Genomic DNA, 25129 nt, shown 5'->3' on the forward strand with positions numbered 1-25129 from the left:
AACAACAGAAAATTTGATTGGAAAATATTCAGTGTTTTACCCATCAAATCAAAATTTTAATGACAGATTTACTCAAAAAATTGAAATGTGAAAAAATGCATCCAATTCTAATACTAAAATTATAGTACAAAAATAAAAGCTTCCTCTTCTCACACATGCATGCACATACAAGAGCACAATGGTGAAAATATATTTTGGTAGTTAAATGTTAGCAAAACAGCAAAACAAAAAGAACACCTGCCAGCAGATTCCTACAAAAAGTAACTCCAGAAGAGATTACTGGAAGTATTAGAGGACCTGGCAAAAGAAGCAGAAACTGCTTCAAACAAAAAGAAATGTGGCAACAGTATGTAAGATCCCAAGATATGCCTTGAAAAAATGCAAAATGAAAAATGTACAATCAAAAGATGGAAAATTAGTAAACAAAATAGATGGTCAAGTGAAATGGTGGGTCAAGCACTTCAATGAGGTCTTCAGCTATAAAAAACCAAATAATCTATCAGAGATAACAGAAGATGAGGGAAACTCACCTTTAGGAATAGGCCTAGTAAACCCAGCAGAGATTGCAAAGACACTCAAGGCTGTGAACAGTAGTGAGTCCCCAAGAATAGATAACTTAAATGGGGAATTATATGAAGTAGACATCCAAGACTCAACTAAAATTTTCACAAAGCTTAGTTAAAAAGATCTTAAACCGGAAACAATCTGAAAGTATAAAAGAAAGGCTTGATGGTACAAGTGCCTCAGAAAGGAGACATCAAAACTGAAAAAATGTTGCACTGCTTCAACTAACAAGCAAAATATTCTGTCGAATCCTACTGCACACCATGCAAGATGTCAGACGCTACTTAGAAAAGAATAAATTAGATTCAGACAGAATAGGGAGTGCAGAGCTCAAATTTTAACACTGAGAAACATAATGTAACAAAGGGTGTAATGGAACTCATATTTTTCCTTAATTTCATGGACTTTTCTTTGATCCCATACATCAGGAATCACTGTGGAAAATACTGTGCAGCTACAGGTTTCTCATCAAGATCGTAAACGTTATAAACACTTTGTGTGATGGCTTCAGTTGTAATGTAATTTTGGTGTAGTGTAATAGTCAATGAAAAAGAAAAGGCAAGAGCAGTATGTGTGCAACTGAAAAACATTTGGAGGTAAAATAAATATGGCTTTATAACAAAAATGTAACTGTCCAACAGTGGTGTAAAATCAGTATCCCTATATGGTAACAAAAGTTGGATGAATACAAAAAGACTTGAGGAGAAGGTAGGAGTGTTTGCATTCTGATACCACCAAAGAATCCTGCATATTTTCTGGCTAAAACTGATAGCAAAGACAGGCAGAAGAGAGGACCAAGAAAAGAAACATAGTTATCAAAGGCAAAGAAAGAAGATGGAGATGGATGTCTTATGTGGTAATAATGGACAATACGGAAATAACTAAATAAATGATGTTTTGGAAACCGGTGAAAATGAGGAACAGAAAGCTGAAAGAAACATGGAAAACGGTAGCAGAGAGGGGAGAGAATGAATTTAGCACCGGATCGCCAGTGTTAGAAAGAAGAACAGCTGAGAAAGAGGGGAGGCATCCTTGTAGACTCCGTGGCACAAAGAGCACTAAGCTAGTAAACTGTCTTTCTCTGGAGACATGCTAACTCACCTTTCATTTCTCTCATGTACTCTTAGCCTTTCCTATGAAATTTCTCAATATTCTTAGATCCCACTTGTGTTTTTGTCTGATGTCTTTAATCAAGAATCTGAAATCCAGAGTTCAGTGAGGTTGCTCTTTTGAACGTATACAGACAAAAGAAGCTGTTTCCGTAGCAACAGAAACTAGGTGTAAACACTCAGATTAGCTACACTTTGCTCACCCACTCAAGGTTTCTTCAGTTATCTGTTCACGAGATGAATACAGGGAAAATGAAATGGCTCGTGCCTGGTCAACTTAAAGTTTTCAACTGATCTCAGGCTCAGGACAGGTAAGTGTGTTTGCACATTGTTTGATCCAACTGCAGTTGTAAATTTAGGGGGAGGGAAATCTCCACTTGTGACAAATTAAGACCAAAAAATGAACAAGCTCTTTTTACTGATTGTGAGTCTGACATCAGAACGATTCTGATCATTTCACTGCTATCTAGAAAACTATTCTCTTTACAGTAAATGCGGTTTTAGAACAATTTAAAACTGAGCATCGCTGCTTGTGCATTTAAATAAACATAGCATATGGATAATCTACTGAATCATTTTTAGGTTATTAAAGCCTATTATTAAGTCAATCACAGTCTTTTCATAAGAATGTGAGCATTCATTTTCCTCAGGGTGTTGTAGTTTGATTCTATGTCAGCTGCCCCAATTCAAATCCACAACACCTTCCATTAATGATACCTCATTTGGTTGATATTTATTAACATAATGAACAAAACACTTGTGGGTGTTTTTAGTTATAGCAAAGAATGTTAAGACATACAGAATATGTTAGTGACATCCAGAATACTCCTTCACTTAGGGTCTAAGTTCTGCACATGCCTGTGGTTTCCAAATTGGAAGTATGCATATTTTATTTTCAGAATTGAAGATGTTAAATTGGCTTAATGTATCAGGCAAGTTGCATAAATAGAGTGCTACTCTAGACAAACCTTCTTCTACCCTATTCTGAGATTATTGGCTTGGTCCATCTGAGTGGAAAATCAAATGAGTTTAATTTGCTTTTCAAGTTTTGGCTATAACAAAGATTTAATGTGGGGAAAATAGAAAATGTCTGGCTGCCTGCCCGTTGGTTAATTTATTACAGGTTATATTATAGATGGTTATGTGCTAATGTTATTTTCTGTCTAGTCAGCTGGCTTGCTAAGGAAACTAGGTTTTTCACCCTTCAGAAAAAAAAAAAGATTAATGATATCACAATTACAGGAAGTTATTGTTATCTTGAGCATTAATGCATAAGGTCCTCCAGAAAACCATTTTTTGGAAACTTATGGAAGGTTCTTAACCCAGACATATCTTCATATTTTGATAAACGGGCACAAGAGATGGTGAACTCCTCAGGGCAGAGCTTGTTCACTGGTCTGTAAGACTACATAATTGCTACGGCACTCCCCAGTAATTTATGCAAAAACTGTGCTAAACGGAAGTTATTTAAGAGGTAAATCTAAACATTCAACTGTGAGAAAATACCAGATAGATTGCCTGTGCAAATGGAATTACACTCCCTTCTGTATGTGCATTCTGATATAGAGCACATCTACGCTTCATGAATTGTGTCAAGCTCTGTGCTGGCATAGCTAAACCTTTGGCACCTGAGCAGCTAGCCTGAGCTAGCCTTAGTATCTTTGTAATATGCTGCTGTCTGCATTGTGGACAAACACAGTCAAGTACAAATCGTGTCATGTGGAAAGCAGAGGGTCTGTGCTACCTTCTGACCTCTTATAATTTGGCCAAATCAAAATGGATGTTTTTGGAAACAATAAAAGGCAATTCCCTCTTCTCAGGTGGCACACACTTTCAAATGTAGTCCTGCAACAAACCATGGAGGCAGTAAAGTCCTTACAAATATATATATTTTTTATATAATGGCTTCATTCTATGGCTGAAAGTGCTTCATTCTCCTCTCCAAGCAAATTAGCAGTCTTTTATCATGGCATTATATGGTTCCTCACTATAAGGAGTGGTTTTGAAAAGAATCCGATCTGCTGTGCAAACAGTCAGAGGTTTGGAGCTGCTTAGTGAGGAGAGATTGTTATTCTCCCTAGTTCTTCAGTCTGAGAGTTAAATCCCATGCAGTCTGATTTGGATGAGGAAATGAGGATGGCTTGGTAGGAGCATTTCTCCTCTTCTACTATTTTCCAAGGCAAATCCTATTTCCTACCTCAATGAAAAAGATGCTTCCTTTCCCTCTGAGTTCCATTTTTGTGCTTGATGAGATCAAGCAGGTGTGCTGTGATACGTTGCAGCACAGCTGATCACGCTCCACAGACTTCTACAGACATGACTGCGTGCCGTGCCCCAACTCAGGGCATGTCTGCAAGCAGCGGAAGCATCCCCTTACAGTTGCATGCCCACGTTGGAGAATGGGGGACTACTCTGAAGGGAAATGGGGAAAGCTCCTATGGGATTCTGTTTTCAAACTGAAATTAGGAGTGATTTTCTGATCTTTTCACAACTCCAGGTTTCCCTCACTAACTATGGTTTTGCCAACCACGGTTTTGAGTATCCACACTTAATATTCTATATACCATTTGGGCTACCACTGTATACAGTTTTGAGTAACCACGGTTTTGCATGGCCGCACATCAGCCCACTACCTGCCATTTTTCCCATAAGCCTTTTGTCTTGCCAACCATGGTTTTGTTAACCATGGGAACTTTCAGGAACCTAACCCTAGCAGCTGGAGAGGGAAACCTGTACCTAGAAAACTGCTATGGGAGCTCCCCAGTTTGTACTTGTAGATGTGCATTGAAGAAACCCCTTGCAGGGGATTTTCCCCTCCACAACATAGGGGGCATGCCTGCAAGCAGGGGGTTTCTCTGCTCACCCAGGCTCACTCCTGGGATTGCTGGGGACAGGTCTGAGTGAGCAGAGACCCCAACTTCTCTGCTTATGGAGAGGTATCCTGAGATTCCCCAGGCTGCCTGTCTCTAAGCAGGGAAAGTCAGACAGGTCCTGCTCACACTCCGTGGCAGTCTGTCGCAGTAAAGCAGCAGAGTCTATTATTGCCTTTTATCACACCACTGGTTTTCCTGTGATGCAGAACAACAAAGGGTAGTGACGTCTGTTAGCTCACCATTTGTGCCTCCATAAACTTTTTTATGGAGGCACAAATGATGTTAGGAGACATCTGTTTCCACCCTTTGGTATGTTATCACACCTTGAGTTCTAGAAAAGGACAAGTCTACTCCAGCTGCTTAGTGGAAACAGACTTCAATCTGCTTAGGCATCTATGGCCAAAGAGCCCCGTCATGTCATAGATGTCTTTGTTAACCTATCCCACAGGGCAGCAGTTCAGTAGTTAGAGTTCTGTTGTGCACAAATAGTTAGTACAACAGAAATTTAGAAGAGAAAATGTCTTACAAAGAAGGAATAATGACAGAGAACAAACAATATTTTACCTCAAATTTTTTGCATATTTTTTACCGTAGTTTGGGCTTTGTATATATATTCCTTAAATTACCAGAAACAAATGTACAGTATGCAATTACTTTCATGCTGGTTTTGGTGGATGGAATTTTGATTTCTCTTCTAATGGAATATAAAAATATTCGCTCCACTCCAATTATAAAATGCTGAGTATACTTGCTTTGCTGTTATAGATCATATCAAATTAAATGTTAATACTAAAGTTTTAATACTGCAAAGACATGTATATGTATTTAATTTTACAGATATTAAGCTGACATAAATCTGCAAAGATAAGTTATAGTCATCTGAGACTCTGGATCAGAGAGTAGTAGTCCTATATACATTTAAAAAAAAAAGATGTTTGGACCATTGAAAAGTTATAAATTGCACCTAGTATTCAAAATCAAAATAATGTCCCAAACAAAAGTAGCAATTTTCTGTTTACCTGAGGAAATTCACCTTTGTGTAAGAGTGTTCACCAGTTATCGTTTACCTTGATGTAGTTCCCATTAAGAGACCTATCCTATCTTCATCAAATAAATGGCTCAGCTGCCTTTAAGTTTGGAGGGACTTGGGCCAGGAACAAGGGAAACATGAAAATTAAGGCTGTAGTTGTACAATCACACAGGCAAGTTTATGCAAAGCATGTTTCTGCATGCAAATCTAGTTGCAGGATGAGGTCTCCAAGAGCCTGGGCTCTCAGGGGTAAAATTCACTCATTCTATAGTTATGGAGGCACCCAACATTTAAAGAACTTTTTATATCAGTGTTGCAAGCAGAAAAATCAATGTGTTGGTAGCCTACAGCTCATTTCTCCTACCTTTTTCTCATTCTTATTCTTTGAAGTGACTTTTGTTAGCAGGAGCCTAGTGAGAAGGAGAGAGAAAAAGGAAGAGATGTGGATACAAATGGTGATAAGACAGGAAAAGATGGAAAGCTGGAGGGAAACTCTAGTAATGGTGATGAGAAAAGACTGTTAGAACAGGATATGAGGTTTACTTTTTGTCTCTATCAGTGCACCTCTATCATGATGTTAAGCCCATTATGTAATTGTTGGATTGAGGCCTGAAGAACATTGCTGGAAAGGTGTGATTTGCAAATGTATGTTATACAGCTGAACAAGCTTCTGCTGTAGTCTCCTATGTAGATACGAGGAATGTAATTGTAGGAAAATGCTTTTGTCTGGATAGTTTACAATATTTCATTTCTTTCCCATCACATTTTACTCAGAGTAATTTGTTTGGTAATGTGATGTCCTTCTGGCAATGGTGGTACAATACTGCACATAAAGCAAACAAAATCAATTTGGGTTGTGATAACATGTTTATTGCTAAATTGATCAGTGTTGTACCTAGGTATATTGCATGTAAGATTTTGAAAAATATTTCCTTTGAGTTTATAAAAACACACACAGATTGGATATGATTAAGTTAACGCTTAAGTTTATCTGCTAATTCATTTGGGGCATGTTCATACTAAATAATGATTAGGAAGACTTCTAATAAATTTAAACAAAAAAATAAAACTAGCATAAATTATTTGTTTTGTCAAAGTGTTTTAAAGTGATCTGTACTACTGAGATGAATAGGATTTTTTTATAAACACTTTTATCAAAAATGATTTATTATATGGTACTTTACTGCCTAGCTAATCTTGAAATAAATTCTTGTAGAACAGATTCTGCCCACCTGCAATCATTTCTAAGAAAGACTAGATATCTCCTATTTTAATATTTCAGCTTGATACTATAGAATGAATATGATTTCTTGTAGCACGTTGTCATTTCATGCTAGTATTATTTGACATGCGTCTGATATTGCACCATTGGTTAGGTCATGCATGTTATCTGAGAGTGGCATGGCTTCATACTGCCAAAAGCACCGATTTTGTCAAACTCTGAAGCCATGACAAGGCAATGAAATATTAAACTATATATTTATGGGGGGCATTTTGATCTTGGAAATAAAGACTTTAAAAGTTGTTTTAGGGGGTGAATTCACAATATATTTTGCAGCAGAGAACAGCCTTTTCTCATTGTACTTAGTTTTCTACTACTGATTTAAGCAAGAATGAACAGGTACAGTTTCTCAAGGAGAACAGACCTCCACAGAGACTACCAATTAAAAACAATCACTACTTCTTTTAAAATACACAAAGTGGCTGAAATCCTCTGTCTGTCAAATCCCCTTCTATTTATTTCAATTTGTCCCAGACTTCACCCTCTTTTTTCTCCAGTTCACCTCCATTTTCTTTTAAGAAATGTCACAGCAGGATTCTCTCTCATCTGTATATAATGATGCAATCACATATTCAATCTTCTGACACAATTCTGCATCATTATTTACACACACATACACACACACACACACATGCACACACAAAAGACCTTAATCCCTTCCTTGTTTATTTTTATTTTTTTTATAGTTCTGTATAATATTCTACAGTAATTGCAATTTACAATCTATATCATATTTAGAGTCAAGCTTTAAGGAAACGCCATGTGAGTAATGCAGTTTATTTGACGCTGCTTAGATTTCAAAGAAATGATTCATTGAGGTGCTGCCACCAAAATTTCTAGTGCCATGCTAATACAAATATTTATGAATTAATTTCCATTCCCCCCCCCACCGCCTTCCTCCTGCATGGGAAGATAATGACAACTTTTTGAGGGTACCAGCCAGCTTAGTAGCAAAATTTCAATGTGAGCTAATTTGGGGCTGGTTAAATGCTCATGGAGCAATCTGTCTGCTCCCACAAAGAACTACCATTAACCTGCCAACTATGGTTATCCTGAAACAGCCTACATATCCCCACAGAGAATGGAGATTTACATTCTGATATAAAAAAGACATAAAAATCTGCTGTAAGTATATAGTGGGTAAACTGGCAGTGTTCTGTGGGAAGCAAGTAATGGACAGTTCTCCACAGCAGCTATTGTACTTGTAAATACAGGGCAATGTGTAAATACTTGTAAATGTAAGCAACGTGTTTCTGTCTTGAACAATTTCATTTGTATGTTTTAGAACACTGAGAAGATCACAGCGTCCCATTTATAGTCTCATTGTGCATCCCTTGTGCATCCAACACGCCTCCTCACTTTGCTGGAGGTCAGGCTTGTGGAGTTGTAGAAATAAATACTGAAAACAAGGGACATTGTGGAAAATACATAAGAACTGCCATTCACTGGGTCAGACCATAGATCCATCTTGCCCAGTGTCCTGTGTCACACAGTGGCAGAGAGTAGATACAGACAGGGAAAGTAGCTATGACCCATTTTTTCCCCTGTTCCTCTTCCACTTGCAGCCAGGAAGTTGTGATTCAGAAGCTGTACCCTAACTCCCATGCTCAATAGCTACCAATGCCTTTTTCTTCCAAGAGTTTGTCCAATCTCTTCTGGCTAAATTGTCAGCTTCCACATCTGGTGGCAATGAGTTCCACACTTCAATAGCATGCTGTGTGAAAAAAAATCTTCCTTTTGTTAGTTTTAAACTTACTACCTACTAGTTCCACTCTGTGACCCACTAGTTCTTGTATTGTGAAAGATAGTAACTAATAAATCCCTATTTATGTTCTCTTCACCATTTAGAATTTTGTAAATCATCATCATATCCCCCTCCAAGCGTCTTTTTTCTAAACTAAATAGGCCTGCCCTCTTTAATAGCTCCTTATATGGAAGTTCCTCCATGCCACTAATCATTCTTGTTCCCCTTCCCTAGTTCTTCTACATCCTTGTTAAGGTGTAGGGACCAGAACCGGGCACAGTATTCAAGTTGTGGATGTAACATGGATTTATAAAGAGGCACAATGATACTTGCCATTTTGTTTTCAATGCCTTTCTTAATAATCCCTAACATTTTGTTTGCTTTTCTGACAGCTTCTGAGTATTCAGCTGATGTTTTTAGTGAACTGTCCACAATAACTCCCAGGTCTCTTTCCTGCATGGTAACAGCTAATGTTGAGTATATCATAGTGTAAGAATAATTTGTTATTTTTGCTCATGTTCATCACTTTACATTTATCTACATTGAATTTCATCTGCTATTTAGTTGCCAATTTGCTCAGTCATGCCAGAATATTCCATAGTTCCTCACAGTCTGCCTTGTTCTTCATCACTTTAAATAATTTTGTCATCCACAAATTTGGCCACCTTACTACTCATCCGGTTTCCCAGATCATTTATGAGTAATTTAAATAGCACTGGTCCCAACACATATCCCTGGAGGACCCCTTCTTTCCATCCTGGAAACTGATTATTTATACTCACTCTTTGTTTTCTATCTTGAAGCCAATTTCTAATCCATGAGTGGACATTCCCTGTGATCCTGTGACTAAGATAAGAACCTCTGACTGGGGACTTTATCAAAGGCTTTTTGGAAGTCCAAATATATTATGTCAACTGGATTACCCTGCTTATTTACACCCTCAAAGAACTCTAAGGTCTGGGACAGAAGTCTCATAAACTGGTTTGACCCAAATCAGTTAAGTCTTATACTACCTTCAACCAGGTTTATTTTAAACCAGTTTCAGCCATTTTGAAACTGGTTTGTGTGCACTGAGCTTCTGGTCTGTTTCAGGTTTAAGCCAGTTTCTGATCAGTGATCACTTAGGTTTATACGTAACTTCTGTCTCTAGCCTAATTAGTTGGTGGAGGATGATTTCCCTTGTTGATTCCTCCCCAGCAAGTCATATTCATCCATGTGCTGGACAATTCCATTTTTTATTCTTGTTTTTACCGGGTCTCCAGGAACAGAAGGTATACTCACCAGTCTGTAGTCCTCTTTATAACCTTTTTTAAATATAGGAATCATCTTGGCAACCCTTCGGTCCTCTGAAGCTGAGGCTGTTTTTAGTGATAGATTGCATATTGCAGTTAGAAGTTCTTCAATTCCTGATCTGAGCTCCTTCAGGACCCTGAGGTCTTGGTGATTTGCTACTGGTGATTTGTTTATCAGTTTCCTCTACAACCTCAGCTACTGAAACCTCAGTTTGGATCAGCTCCATTGACTTGTCCCTGAAGAAGAATGGATCTGGTGACAGAATTTCCCTAACATCTTCCACAGTGAAGACATATGCAAAGAATGCATTTAGTTTCTTGACAATGGCTCTGTCATACTTTAGTACCTCTTTTACACTCTGATCATCTGAAGGCTCAACTGACTCTGTGGCAGGTCTTTGGCTTCTAATTTACTTAAAGCATTTTTATTGTTACTTTTCATGTCTCTAGCAAGTTTCGCCTCAGATTCTTAGTTTGTCTTCTTATGGCTTTACATTTGATTTACCAGAGTTTATGCTCTTTTTATTTTCCTCAGTAGGATTTAACTTCCACTTTATGAAAGAAGCCTTTTTTTTTCTGCTTATTCCCTCTGCAACTCTGCCATTAAACCATTCTGGCTTTCTTTTGGTCCACTTCTTATTTTTTTTATTTGTGATATGCAGTTGCTCTTTGTCTCCAATACATTGTCCTTAAGAAGTTCCCATGCTGCTTACAAGTTCTTCATCTCTTTAGGGGGCCCTTTTAACTTCTTTCTGTGCACATCTACATAAGACATTTACTGTGCAGTAGACTAATTAGCTATGCAGTAAATGTTTCAGCATCTACATGTGCACCCCTATTAGGCTGGAGTAAACTAATTTACTCCGCAGCAGGATAGTACTTGTATTTACAAGTACAAGTGCTATCCTCCTGCACAGTAAAAAAACTCATAGCAGTGCAGTGTAGATGGTATCCTGCTTGGCAGGGGCATGAGGGTGCTTCAGTGCAGGGGCTGCCTGTGTACTAGCCCTACACCGAAGCAGCCTTGTGCCTCAGGCAGACCCTCTACAGCACAATGAGCTGAGGGGAGTCACCCTGGGCTGTCAGGATGACCCCCCTGGGCTCCCTGCCGGCTAGGGCTGCTCTGACCTACTCCCAGGCATATGTTCAAACAGTGTGCCTGGGAGCAACACATTCCAGAGCAATAAGTTCCAGAGCTTATTGCTTCACATTAATTTCACATGTTGATGCACCCTCTAACTAGCCTTCTTATTTCTGTGTAGTCTTCCTTCATGAAGTTAAAGGGTACTGTGATAGATTTTCTTCTTGTCTCCCCTCCTACATGGATGTCAAACTTAATTGCATTGTGGTCACTATTGCAGAGCGGCCCAGTAACACTTACCCTTTGCACCAAACTCTGTGCACTACTTAGGACTAAGTCCAGAATGGACTTTCCTCTTGTCAGTTCCAGAACCAGCTGCTTCAGAAAGCAGTCTTTTGTAACTTCAAGAAATTTGGTCTCTGCATCCTGGCCTGATGCTAAACTGACTCAGTCATTTGTCGATAGTTGAAGTCACTCATTATTTCTGTGTTTACTGGTGTCACAGCATCTGTCATTTCCGTTAGCATTTCTAGTTCATTGCTGCTGTCGTCATCTGGGAGTCAATAGTGCATCTCTAGACATACATTTTTCTATTTAAACCCAGAATTTCTGTCCACTGAGATACTGTGGTGCCTTGCATATCAGTTGTTTCAATAAAGTCTTTGATGTGGAATTCCTCTCCCCCACCAGTATGACTGACTCTGTCATTCCTTTGTAATTTGTATCCCAGCATTACAGCATCCCATTGATTTTCCTCATTCCACCATGTTTCAGAGATACCTATTATGTCAATATCATTATTTAATGCTGAACATTCACGTTCCTCACCTTTCATCTTAGACTTCTAGCATTAGTATAAAAGTATATATACATTTTATACATTTTATTCTTGCCTGGTTGACTACTTCTGTTTGACCTTTTATTATTCCCAATTTTTATGGTTTCACCCCTATAGGGTGTGTCAATTCAAACTGTATGCTGTTCTGCACCTGTCAGCTTTTCCCAATTTTTAGTTTAGTTTAGGTGCTCTAGCACCTTTTTAATATTATGTGCCAGCAGTTTGGTACTATATTGACTCAGGTGGAGACCATTCCTTCTGTACAGGCTCCCCCTGTTCCAAAAGGTCCCCCAGTTCCTAATAAACCTAAACCTCTCCTCCCTATACCATCATCTCAGCCACACATTGAGACTCTAGAGCTCTGCCTGTCTAGCTATCCCGGTACATGGCACTGGAAGCATTTCAAAAAATGCTACCGTGGAAGTCCTGGTTATAAGTGATGAAGGTCCCTGAAGAAGCTGAAAAGGGTATTTCCAATCCCAAAAGTAATAATCAGAAGTTAAAGGCCAGATTCTAATAAGCATCTTTACATTTGATGACTACAGTACAGTAAGTAAAAACATCCAGATATAGGCCTAACTGATTAAAATAGAATAGAATGCATTTTAAATCTATTTTGGAGGCACAAATAAATCTGGCTGTAAACTCTAAAAAATAGTCATGGTGCAGTAGAGACATTAAGAATGTCCTGTATAGTGTCATTTTTAATGCAGTCATCCTAATCTGACCTTGGTCCTTCGGTTTAACAGTAATTAACATCTCTTAACTGTTCATATTTGGCTTACAGTATGTCTCCTGATGTTATGTGTTGGAAAATATACAAGATGCATGACTGTGCTATTTCTGTTCAAATTGTTTCTAATTAATAACTTCACTGTCCAGTGTTCTTTCAATAAGGGTACCTACTATAGCATTAAAATGATATAGGGGACAGAAAAAATGTTTCAACCAAACTGAATGATGCATTGAAAATTGTAGCATACAGGTTTTTTTATGGATGTGAAGTCTTTCTCTTCTCCCCCTTCTGTAAATTCTCTCACGTCTTATGCATCCAGGAAGGAACTGTAGCTTTTCATCAGTGCTGAAAAATAAATAAACCTCAGGATAATATACATATTACTTTAGTGTTTCCTGAAATTCCTCCAGAAAATTCACCACAGGATAACGTTAAAGTAAACACTGATGACTGGCAGATCATTGATAATACCAGATATCCCACCTGCAAGAGTGATTTAATAAGTTGACTGATTAAGTCATTTCAACTCGATCCTTTTAATACCATATCCAGTAAATTCTTGGTGTTTTCATTTCTTGTTGCGATTCAGCAGTAGAATATACTTGACTCTTCACTCTAAAACAACTGAAGTTTGAGGTTTTTATAGATGAGTTAGTGTTCTCTTTCTTTAAATGGAAAAAATGCTTATATTTAAAAATTGAAGGATCATTAGCAAAAGGTCAATTAATATAACATCTAATTCATTTAAGAACTACAGGATTGGTAGCTTTGTGTTTGTATAACAGTTGTAAATCCTCAAAAAAATCCACAAACTCAACTCTATTTTTAATTGTATCTTATACATCAATACCATTCTTGAAAATATGCATGTAAGATAAATTAAATGAAGAGTTGTCACAATCAACTCTTAAAATAATATAGATTCAAGGTCCTTTAATGTTAGTATAAAAATCACAGTAGCAGCACACATATCAAGATTAACTACACTAAATAAAACTGAAATGCACCTGCAAACATGATAAGCTTTGTGTAAGATTCATGCATTGAAGGAATATTCCTTGTTTCTGAATTTCATCAGGCCACCTTTTGGTAATAGGTAGGCTGAAGTATTCTTTCTTTTAAAAGCCAGACAAGTGTATGGCTACTTTGGACTCACTTCTGTTTTACGTGATGTTTTCTTTATGGACAGTCAGTCCTTGCTTTCTGTTTGAGAAGTTTCAACTATCAGTGTTACATATAAACTATCCCTAGTAGAAACCTTAGGAAACACATGTAATAGGTCTTAAGAGCTCATATGCTTTCTAACAAAAAAAAATATATATTTTCATCATGCCTCTTGAGATTTTAAATTTTTATGGGATAGGAAATAGCTCTTAAGAGAGAAACTATCAAAGAAATTCTATTCCAAGAATGACAGAGTAAAACTATATTATTCTAATTGGAAAGTAATATAGTGTGGCATAATAAGTATCCTATAAGGGTTGTATTAATATGGTTTTCACTGTTTCCTAAGCATCATTCTAAACATAATTTTCAGTTTGGTGACTACTCGTATAGCATGAATGGTACCCATTATTGAAAGGTAGTCTGTATTTGTACTAATACAGAGAATGCCATTTTAGAAATGAGCCTGATTGCATGGTTCATTTTGTTCTCCTTTGTAGAGCCAGGCTGCGGCCCACTACAAAGGCACTAAACATGCCAAGAAGCTCAAAGCACTGGAAGCCATGAAAAATAAGCAGAAATCTGTTACTACCAAGGACAGCGCAAAGACTACCTTCACTTCCATCACTACCAATACCATCAATACCAGCTCTGACAAAACAGGTTAAGCAATAATCTTTGTTGGTTTTTTTTTCTTGTTTAACTCCATGTCTGTTTGGTTATGTGCTTGCCACATTGATTCATGCTTGATCCATCTTTCTGTACAATACTGATTTTTTTCCCTTCTTAATACACATGTGAGGGTAAGACAGCCATGTAACTGATATCTCTTTGTGAAAGGAGGCTTGTCTTTCTTTTAGGTTAGAATGCACACATGGCTTGGTAATATTACGGCGCGTGAAAATATTCAGTGTAAACTGATCTAAACCTTGTAGTTCGTATGCAGCATCTCTGTATAATCACCTATGGCACATTTGTCTTAACCACAAATAATGTAGCAAGCTATACTATTTGTGGCTAGAAGCCTCTTATGAAAGCATTGATAGTAAAGACCTGATTGTCATAAGTTTCAAGCATTGCATTATTATTTTAAATGGATGTTGCATGATTTTTAGCTGAGTAATAGCTGCATAACCTCCACTCCATATAATCAGGTAAGTGTTATTGATGTCAATTATTCTGCTTAAATGAGTCTTCAGACTGAAATAATGTCCTTTAAATTATTGCTTGGGTATAGGGCTTTTTCCTTGAAACAAAATCCATGTATTAGGTGAATTCAACAGGATTCAATTAACCTTGGCATTTGTAATAGGAGAACATTGTACTGGAAGCTTTCAAAGGAAGGGTGTAAGTTTAAATAAATGTTAGAATACAGAATAATTTATAATATAGACTATATAAGGGTATTAGTTTTTATAAAGTATGTCTGCAAGTTCCCACAAAATGATTGATCCTATAATTCTCTGTTGGAAGGTGCACAAGTTACTACACAAAATTAAACAAAAAAGAACTGTGTGTGATGAGAAACCAATATTTCTTCCAGTTACTTCTCTGGTACAAATTCTCTTGTGTCAGTGATTTAGGCATTGTAATGATAAACATACAAACTATTGGAAGCATTAAACAATATATAAGTATTGTACAAAAATACAGCGTGTATTTGTACAAGGTCTTTGCCAGAAGTTATATGGGACAGATTTGAATACTAGAAGTGATTTAAACAATCTTGTTGTATCTTAGATATTTCTAACACCAAAGTGTAGCCAATTTTCCTCTGTGAAACTAAAAGCATTTAACCATGGCACAGTTAGAGGGGAGGTACCAACATTTAATTATCAAAAAGGAGAGACACACAACATATCCATTGTTGAGTTTCTCTTCTTGTTAATTGAATAGTCTGTTGAGATGTGCGAATAGTGTTTTGCAGAGAAATGATTCGTTGCTCATAAATGATCTAAAGACAGCAAGAGATATCTTAATGTGCAGAAATAAGAAAAAAGGGAAATAATTTAAATTTAAACTTTATTAAAAAGATTTTCACTTTGTTGTTGTTTGAGGTTGTATTCAGAGAATGATTCAAAGCAATGAAAGTTAACATGAGTCTTTCTGTTGACTTCACTGAGCTTTGAATCAAGCCCCTCTTAATAAACAACCATTTACCTGAGCTCTGTGCCATGCGTCTATGTTCATATCCATCTATAGCAAAGTAAACAATACAGCAATAGTTGCATTGGAAAGCACTGGACTGACATTGAGTTCCTTTCATTCTTACACATGGCTTATAGCTTATTAGAGATATTCCATAAATTTAGGCTTCTGGCAGACATTACATTTAAGATGTGATTAACCTGTTAATCTCATCAGAAATAGTAACCCTGCCACATATTCAGGAAATTCATGGTGTGATAAAATGGGAAATTAGTCACAAAAATATTCTACAAAATATATGTATTCTTTTTGTGACTGGTTTCCATTGTGCCCTAAATTGAACACGTGGCATAGTAGCATTTCCATGCAGTCTGATGCCAGCTACATGGAGGGGCTTGATTGATAGTTCCCCTCTTATTGACAGGCTGACAGCCATATGGTACATCTAGGCATGGGGCAGCACCCTGCTTATCTCAAGTTGTTAATTTGAGGGGAGTTAATTGGCTAGCCAGAGGTCCCTGTGACCTAGCATAGTACTTGTCATGTCCTGTGGATCTTAGGGAAAAGGTTCTGGTGCTGGGTTGCAGAGAGCACTGCCCTTTCAAATGACCCAGAGGCTCCTAGGGAGCTGTTGAGCAAGGTACTTGATGTATCCCAGTGCACAGGGTCCCTGGGATCAGGGTGAAGTTCCCCAATCCCAGGGTCCCCATGTACCAGGACCTTTAAAACTGCACATACAACTGGGATGAACACAGATTTTCCACCATCCTGGTGTACCGGGCTCTGGATTCCGGGGCTGGTCCAAATTGTCAGTCTCAACACAGGACTACACTGGAGTCCTGAACTGACCCCAGTGTGGTCCAAGGAATAGGAATGACAATCAGCTAATTGTTGGTCCTTGTTTTTGGATCACACCAGTTCTCACCAGACTGTGGGCACCAGCTTTCATCATGATCCAAGGCTCTCCCTGCACAGACAAGTAGTAACAACTAGGGCTGTGCAAAGCTTCAGGTGGTGATTCGATTCGGAGGAGATTTGGCCCAATTTGGTGACTGAATCTCTGAATCTGAATTGAATCAGGGGACCAATTAAAAGATCTGACTCAATTCAAAGCTCTCCAAATTGATTCAGAAAAGATTCAGAGAGCTTCAGTGTTTCGGGCAGTCCCTGCCCGCTGCAGCAGGGAGCTGAACCTGGACTCTAAGCTGGTAAGTAGGGGATGGGAGAGGGGAGGCTGGTGGAGCAGGAAGGGGACCATGGGGGGACCCCTGACAGGCCCCTTCCCCTGCCTGCTCTCCCAGCCCCCCTGAGCACCCTCCGACCCCCACCCGCTCCCCCAGCCCCCGCTCATGGCTGCCCTGCCTGCCCCAGCTCCTGGGTCTTTAAAAAAAAAAAAACCTAACTCACCAGCTGCTGAAGTGATCTCAGGGCTTCTGGGGGGCTCATGCAGAGTCCCCCATGCAGTACAGGGCAGTGTGGGGTAGTGGGGATTACCCCCACCACTGGGTAGCTTTTGGTGAGTTGGGGCTTGTTTTGTTTTTTTTAAGGGCTGGAGCTGGGGCGGGCAGGGCAGCCATGGTGAGGGGGGGACTGGGAAAGCAGGCAGGGGTCAGGGGGCTCATGGAAGAGCCCCCCCAAACAGCATGGGACAGTGCAGGGGCAGTGTGGATCACCCCCCTGCCAGGTAGTAGCCAGTGAGAGTGGGTTTTTTGTTTTCAAAGCACTGTGTGCTGAGGCCTGGTGGGATAGGCATTGAAAGCAGACAGGGGATGGGGCCTGTGTAATTCAGAGGTTCAGCTGATTCAGCACCAGCCAAATCTCCAAATAAGATTCAGCTGAATCGATCTGGGACAGTGATTTGAATCACCAAATCGATTTGGCTCCACAATTCAAAAAGGATGTGGAGGAGTTTGAGAGGGTGCAGAGTAGAGCCATGCCCATGATCAAAGGTCAGAAAAACAGACCTTATGATGAAAGGCTGAGAGTCATGGGACTCTTCAGACTGGAAAAGCGCAGGCTCAGGGGTGATATGGTGGCCATCTGTAAGTTTATCAGGGCGCTTACCAGGATCTGGGGAAACATCTGTTTACCAGAGCATGCCAAGGGATGACAAGGTTGAATGATCACAAACTCCTCCATGACCATTTCAAGCTGGACATAAGGAAGAACTTCTTTACTGTCCAAGCCTCCAAGGTTTGGAAGAGACTGCCACCGGAGGTGGTTCAAGCACCTACTTTAAATGCCTTCAAGAGACATTTGGATGTTTATCTTGCTGGGATCCTATGATCCCTGCTGACTTCTTGCCCCTGGGGAAGGGAGCTGGACTTGATGATCTTCCAAGGTCCCTTCCAGCCCTAATGTCTATGAATCTATGAAACTGAATCACCATCCCCCAAATCAGCCAAATCTGAATCCAAATCCAAAGTGAATATTAGCTGCTTCACACAGGCTTAGTAACACAGCACAATAGGGACTGATCCCAGATCTCAAAATTTCAGATCCTGCCATGTATATATACCCTGGCAAAATTATTAGATCCCATAGTGCCATTAAATGAACATGTGCCATGGCCCTTAGGAACACAGCTTTCATTTTGATTTTGAAAATGTATGTAATTTCTGACACAGGGATTTATAATTCCATGGTCCTATCTTGATATGCCAAAGTCTCATTCATGGCCCAAATTCTGCACAAACAAGCAACTGTGTAACTAGACTCCTGTGAGAAGACCCCTCATATCTGTAGTGCTACTGACAGAAATAGAATTGAAAATATTTAAGCCTTTGTACTAGTGAGGGCCATGTTGCTATACCAGTAGCCAAAGAATTAGAATGTGAGAAAAATCTGTGAGATTTATCCTAATTTTTTTGTCATTCTTAGTATATTCAGAAATTGTGTTGTGCATTTGTGTTTGTGGGGTTTTTTTTAAATAGTTTCCCACATATACCTAGTTTGGGGAATCCACCAATTTCATATGCTTTTTCCACAAAATGAAAACATTTGAAAATGCGTATTTTTTCAACAAAATCCTTATTTTCAAGCAAAAGCCATAACATTCCGCATTTTCCTCCATTTACATCACTTTATAAAAAAGGAAAAAATAATAAAAATACCTCATTTTTCAAGGTTTTGGAAGTGTATTTAAATTGTTTTCGTATATTTAGTCAATAAATTGCTAGTGCTTAAGACCCATATCTTCCATGGATATAAATTAGTCCAATGATAAAACTGTGTGTGTGTAAAATTAAACATATCTATAAATGTTTTGAGGGTAGAGGCCTAAGGAAAGAATTATATGAATTGCCTTATTATATTCAGAAAGTCTGTAGTGTGAACAAGGATTAGCCACAGAGACATGTAAAAGGGAAGAAAAAGAGGAAGAAGAAAAACGTACTGATCGAAAGATCTCATTCTAGAAATACTTCTGTGTCCAATGGATGTTGGCATGGCACAATAAACCAAAAACTAAGACCTCAGGGAACATAGCAAGGTCAACTGAAGAAAAGGCCAAACTAATCCGAGTTACTTCACTAAATATCAAGAACCGTCCTTCAACTGTTGACATTTAAAGGCATGATTAAATAAGAAGTTAATACATTCACCGTTCCTTTTGTCTTACAAGGCATAAGTCAAAGTTAGCCCAACCATGATCATCTCTGGACACTTGAAGCCCAATTTTGCTTTCAGTTATATCCAGTGAAATTGCAGTTCCTGTGAATTTGCATTGATGCTACTGAACAGAATTGAATCCTTGGTCTTAAGCAGCACTATAGAGAAAGCATCACCCACAAGAGCAAAAAAGCATGATGCTTTTGGATAGCCAAGTGCCTGAAATTAACTGCCATAAGAGGGACAATTTTGGAACTGTTATCTGCAGGGTTATTTGCATTTTCTTTTCAGCTGACTTCTGTAATACACATGCTCTGAGAGGCAAAACAATGTATGTCAGCAGCTGTAGCACCATGAGAGGGTGTGGTCTTGTTTGGAGTTTTGGCTATGAGAAGCAAAACACTGTGAATCATATCTCTGATATTAAGGGATCTTGTTACTGTGTGAAACATACTTACACTAGTTTTAAAACTCAACATTAAGTTTTGTCTGTTACTTTGTCCTTCCTCACATGCTCATTTGGAAATGCCTTTTTCTACAACCCTATGAAGCTGTAAACAGAAGATTAATGCTTGATCTCAAGCAAGCTGAGAAGGGGTCATGTTCACATCACCTCTAATACATCATGTACAACAGTGGTTAAATGGGGGATTACATGTCAGTCACAGCACATTGGTCAAAATTTCAGTTCACTGACTGTATGTACCCTGTGCAGCTCCAACAAACAAAATGTCATCAAGAAACCTGGCAGTGCTGCGCAGTAAAGATTATGAAAGTGGCCACACAATATACAACTGTATGCAAGAGCTAAAGCAGCAATTTATGTTGTTTATCCCTAAAGTATTTTGTCAAAAGACAGCCATTGTGTATTAGCGCAATAAATAATGGTGTCTATGCAACCTACCATGCAAGGTGGGCTGATTAAAAGCTTGGACAAATAATTTCCTTCATAAAGGGGTGAGAAGTAAGATTTGGGAATGTTTTGTTTGCTTTGTGAAGATCACCAATATTGTTATCCTTCTAATATTCTAGACAGGTTTCAACTAGCTGGTTTAAGTAAATGAGAGCCTTTAGAGCACTTGGGTGCCACAATCACACACAGCTGACAATCAAAATATAGTATTTTTAGTCTCACTTTGGTGAAACTTTGCTGCCATTTTATATAACATCCTCCTTTCATGTCTATTTACATTCACTTAATCCTTATAAGCAAAACTTCTTGGAAGTTATTCTGAGTTCCAAAGAGATGCTAGATCTATAGGGATTAAGATGCAACAAAGGTAATATACATTGTCCTCTACCTAGACCGTATGGCTTTGAGGACTGTTGAGGTCATTGGCCACATTCATAATATATTCTCACTTCTTTCTGTCAAGGGCATATTTTTGTTATGAACACTTCTAATGTCTTAGCTTAATAATATCTTTCCATCATCTCCTCAGCCAGTCACAAGATTTAATGCTATAAGAATAGACTTTGAGGAGGTGCTTACTAGGTCTGCCTTCTGTCATCCTAACCAATGCCCTAAATGTCACTAAATTTATTACACTTGATTCTTCATCATCCTCTAACAGCTTAATAGATCTTCACAAGTCATTCTCCCTTCCTGCCCAAATTTTACCTTAATATTTTTTTTTGTAGATGGTTGTTAGTTGTCTTAGTTGTCTTGCTTCTGTCTTACTAAGTATCTACATTTCATATCTATGAAAAACAATAGAACTTATGTTTTTGCCATGTGTATCTGAAGCTTAGTCTTTCTTGAACTTTGTTTGGAGCTAAAAATGTATCTCCATATCCCCCAATTGATCTTTTACCAAAACTAAAGAACAAAGAAGCGCACTTTCTTTATCTTTCACTGCCTTTGTGTTCCAGGCCATGTCTGTATATCTCATGAAACTGAAAACTGTCTGGTATTGATACAGAGAGCAAAATTGTTCAATGATGAAGAGACAGTCTTTGACAGAAATGTCACCATTTGGTTCTGAATGTTACCCAGTAAGTCCGCATATCTGTGCAGCAGTATGGTATAATTGAATTCAAAGCATTTACCAAAAAACAGCAAAAATATTTTAGACAATAGAAAAACTTTTCATCAAAGCTGTGACAGACATTTTTTTTATTACTACTGCTTATATTACCATTGTATGGATGGATGGTCATGGGTCCAGAACCCCATTGTGCAATGTGCTGTAGAGAAAGAAAACAAAAGAAAGAAAACACTGTCTGAAAGAATTTATGGAGAAGAGACAACACATGGATACAAAGAGATGGAAATAGAAGAAAAATGGTGGCTTGGCAAGATAGGCAGTTGTCTTAGCAAATCAACAGGTTTTGAGGGTTTTTTTCTGTTGGTATTTTAGAAAAGGACAGCTGTATAGAAAGATTTGATAGGGAATAGTCGGGAAGTTTTGTCAATGTTTGCAGTTCCCCCCAATGTGAGCATTAGCATGGGAAAGGAAGGAAGGAAATTACTTTTAAAAAAAATTTTCTCTCCATAATATGTGTTCCAAAGATTCTTTGTGGCTTACAAAGCAGTGAAATGTGGATGACCCTCATGTTTTTATGCCTGAGGAAGTACAAGGGAAATATTTCAAAACAACAAAAATATATGAGAATATGAAGCAAACAGTGGGGTAGGATAAAGCTTAGGAAACCTGGTGCTATACATTATGGTAGGGGTTGAAAGAAGTTAAGATTTTTTGCTGGAAGACTCCAACTGCAGGTGTCAGGCTTTTTTGAGTCCTCTTTAAAATTATCACTGATTTATTGGAAAACCAAGGAAATTGTGAGTGAGCCACGTACTTCCAAGCTAAATATTTTTATCCTGAGATACAAAAGGACATTGATGGTGAACAGCTGACAGTTGCCCCTGAAAGAACACATATTTCCACTCCAGCTGTCACAATTGTTAAGTGGAGTTTAGGCGAGATAGGGTACCATAGCTGCAGCGGGTATAACGAGTCTGTAGATGTGGATAAACTGAGACAAGTTGAAAAGTTGAAGGCAAGGTGAGGAGCTGGGACAAGGGAGATGACAAAGGACAAACTTAGGAGATAGGGAGAGCTCCACAGGAAGAGAAAATGTTATGTGGGAGAGAAGAGGTGAAAGAAGCTCTACAATAGTTACTATTTAAGAATTAATCATTTATTTTTTGTGTTTATATTTGGATTTTTAACTTAATAATATTTAACCAGAATTCTCCAAGGTTATTACTTTGTATAAAAACCATGGGCTTATTTAATTTGGTTTCTGCATTGTTTTCCAGTCATAAAGCAGGGCTGGATCGGACACAACCTTCATCAAATAAATATATACTTTATTTTTGGTAATTAAAAGAACATAACAAGAATCTCACTGTCAGCTACTTTCAAATTACTTCTTTTGCATCTTTCTAGTAAAATACCAAGGGATTTTGACTATATCTGGTTTGTCTTTTCATATTCACTCTATGTCATACTTTACAAATTGGTTTCTTTTAATAGATTGGTATTTTCTAGTCATTTACAGTCACTCAAACCAACTTTGGGCAAAGTGAACTTCTACTTTTGAAAGACATTGGAAAAAGTGTCTATGGGAAGCTAAATTTATTATTTGATATTAGCAAATACAACACAGTTGTTCAGTCTATCCTTTTATACAGATGTAAATCCTGGATGCTGACAAGAGCAAATGGGAAAAGGCTGCAAATTTTTGAAAACAAAGGGCGCCTATACATGAGCCGCTGAGGCTGTTCCAACGTACTGGAATTCCAGCATGTCAGAGTAGACTTGATTAATAAAGTTTGCTGGAGCATGGTAATTGCTGTGCTCCAGCAGCCTCCTGTGACTCATGTATCAGCATCCCCATGCTTAAAAATGTTGGTGGGAGCACTTGAACTAAAGCTTTAGTTCAAGCACCCTCACTACCATTTTAAAGTGTGGAGACACTGATATAGGAGACATGGCAGCACTTTAATTAGGGGCCATGCTCTTCTTGACCTGCTGCTCACAAACAGCAAGTGCAGGGTGAATTGGTGGGGAATGTAGTAGTGGATGGTAACTTCGGCAATAGTGACCTTGAGATGATTGAGTTCCATATCCTGAGGAAAGGAAGGATGGAGAGCAGCAGAGTAAGGACCCTGGACTTCAGAAAAGCAGACTTCAACTCACTCAGGGAACTCATGGGCAGGATCCCCTGGAAAGCCAGTCTGAGGGAGAGAGGAGTCCAGGATAGCTGGCTGTACTCGAAAGAAGCCTTACTGAGGGTGCAGGAACAAACCATCTGATGCACCGGAAGACTAACAAGTATGGCAGAAGATCAGCTTGGCTTAGCAGGGAACTCTTCAGTAAACTAGATCACAGAAAGAAAGCTTATAAGAAGTGGAAACTTGAGCAAACAGCTAGGGAGGAGTATAAGAGAATTGCTTGGGCATGCAGGGATGAAGTCAGAAGGCTAAAGTACAATTGGAGTTACAGTTAGAAAGGGACATGAAGGTAAAAAGAAGGGTGTCTACAAGTATGTTGGTAGCAAAAGGAGGATCAGGGAAAGTATGGGTCCCTTACTGAATGGAAGAGGTAACCTTGTGACAGAGGACTCAGAAAAGGCTGAAATGCTCTATGCCTTTTTTGCCTCTGTCTTCACAATCCAGGTCAGCTCTCAGACTACTGCACTGGGCAGTACAGGTTGGGGAGGAGATGAGCAGTCAACAGTGGTGAAAGAACAGGTTAGGGACTGTTTAGAAATGTTGGACATATACAAGTCTATGGGGCCAGAGGGGATGCACCCAAGCGTGCTCAGGGGGTTGGCTGATGTGATTGCAGAGCCACTGGCCATTATCTTTGAAAACACATGGCAATCAGGAGAAGTTGTGTACAACTCTAAGGTGAATAGAAAACTGGATGGATCATTGAGCTCAGAGGATAGTGATCAATGGCTTGATGTCTAGTTGGCAGCTGGTATCAAGTGGAGTACTCCAGGGGTCAGTCTTGGGACCAGTTTTCTTCAATGTCTTTATCAGTGATGTGGAAGATGGCATATAGTGCACCCTCAGCAAGTTTGCAAATGACACCACGCTGAGGGGATTAGTCGATATACTGGAGGGTAGGGCTAGGTTTCAGAGTGACCTAGACAAATCGGAGGATTGGACCTAAAGGAATCTCATGAGGTTCAACAAGGACCTGTGCAAACTCCTGCACTTAGGGTGGTACAATCCAATGCACCAGACAGGGTGGTGGCTGACTGGCTGGGCAGCAGCTCTGCAGAAAAGGATCTGGAGGTTACAGTGGACAATAAGCTTAATATAAGCTAACAGTGTACCCTTGTTACAAAGAAGGCTAATGGCATATTGGGCTGCATTGGTAGGAGTGTTGCTAGTAGGTCAAGGGAAACGATTCAGTCACACTTGGAGTAGTGGGTTCAGTTTTGGGCCCCCCACTACAGAAAGGATGTGGAGAAATTGGAGACGGTCCAGAGGAGGGTAATAAATATGGTTCAGGGCCTGGTGTACATGACTTATGAAGAAAGACTGAGGGAACTAGGCTTATTTAGTTCAGAGAAGACTGAGAGGGGATTTGATAGAAGCTTTCAACTGCCTGAAGTAGGGTTTGAAGGAGGATGAAGCTAGACTGTTCTCAATAGTGGCAAATGACAGAAGAAGGAACAGTAGTCTCAAGTTGCAGCA

The 25129-nt window shown here is 38.9% G+C and overlaps 1 protein-coding gene across 5 annotated transcripts in view; it reads left to right on the top strand.

Moving 5' to 3' along the window:
* The window catches only part of ZNF385D (zinc finger protein 385D), a 739383-nt gene that overhangs the window by 613553 nt on the left and 100701 nt on the right, over positions 1-25129 (top strand). For all 5 annotated transcript variants that reach the window (XM_090046559.1, XM_090046561.1, XM_090046560.1 and 2 more), the window contains one exon: positions 14214-14376. In XM_090046559.1, the coding sequence (XP_089902685.1) occupies positions 14214-14376 (163 nt within the window). The remainder of the gene's footprint in view (positions 1-14213; positions 14377-25129) is intronic.

Source organism: Crocodylus siamensis, chromosome 5 (assembly GCF_052110815.1).
Source record: "Crocodylus siamensis isolate JL-2025a chromosome 5, ASM5211081v1, whole genome shotgun sequence".
Classification (NCBI taxonomy): domain Eukaryota; kingdom Metazoa; phylum Chordata; order Crocodylia; family Crocodylidae; genus Crocodylus; species Crocodylus siamensis.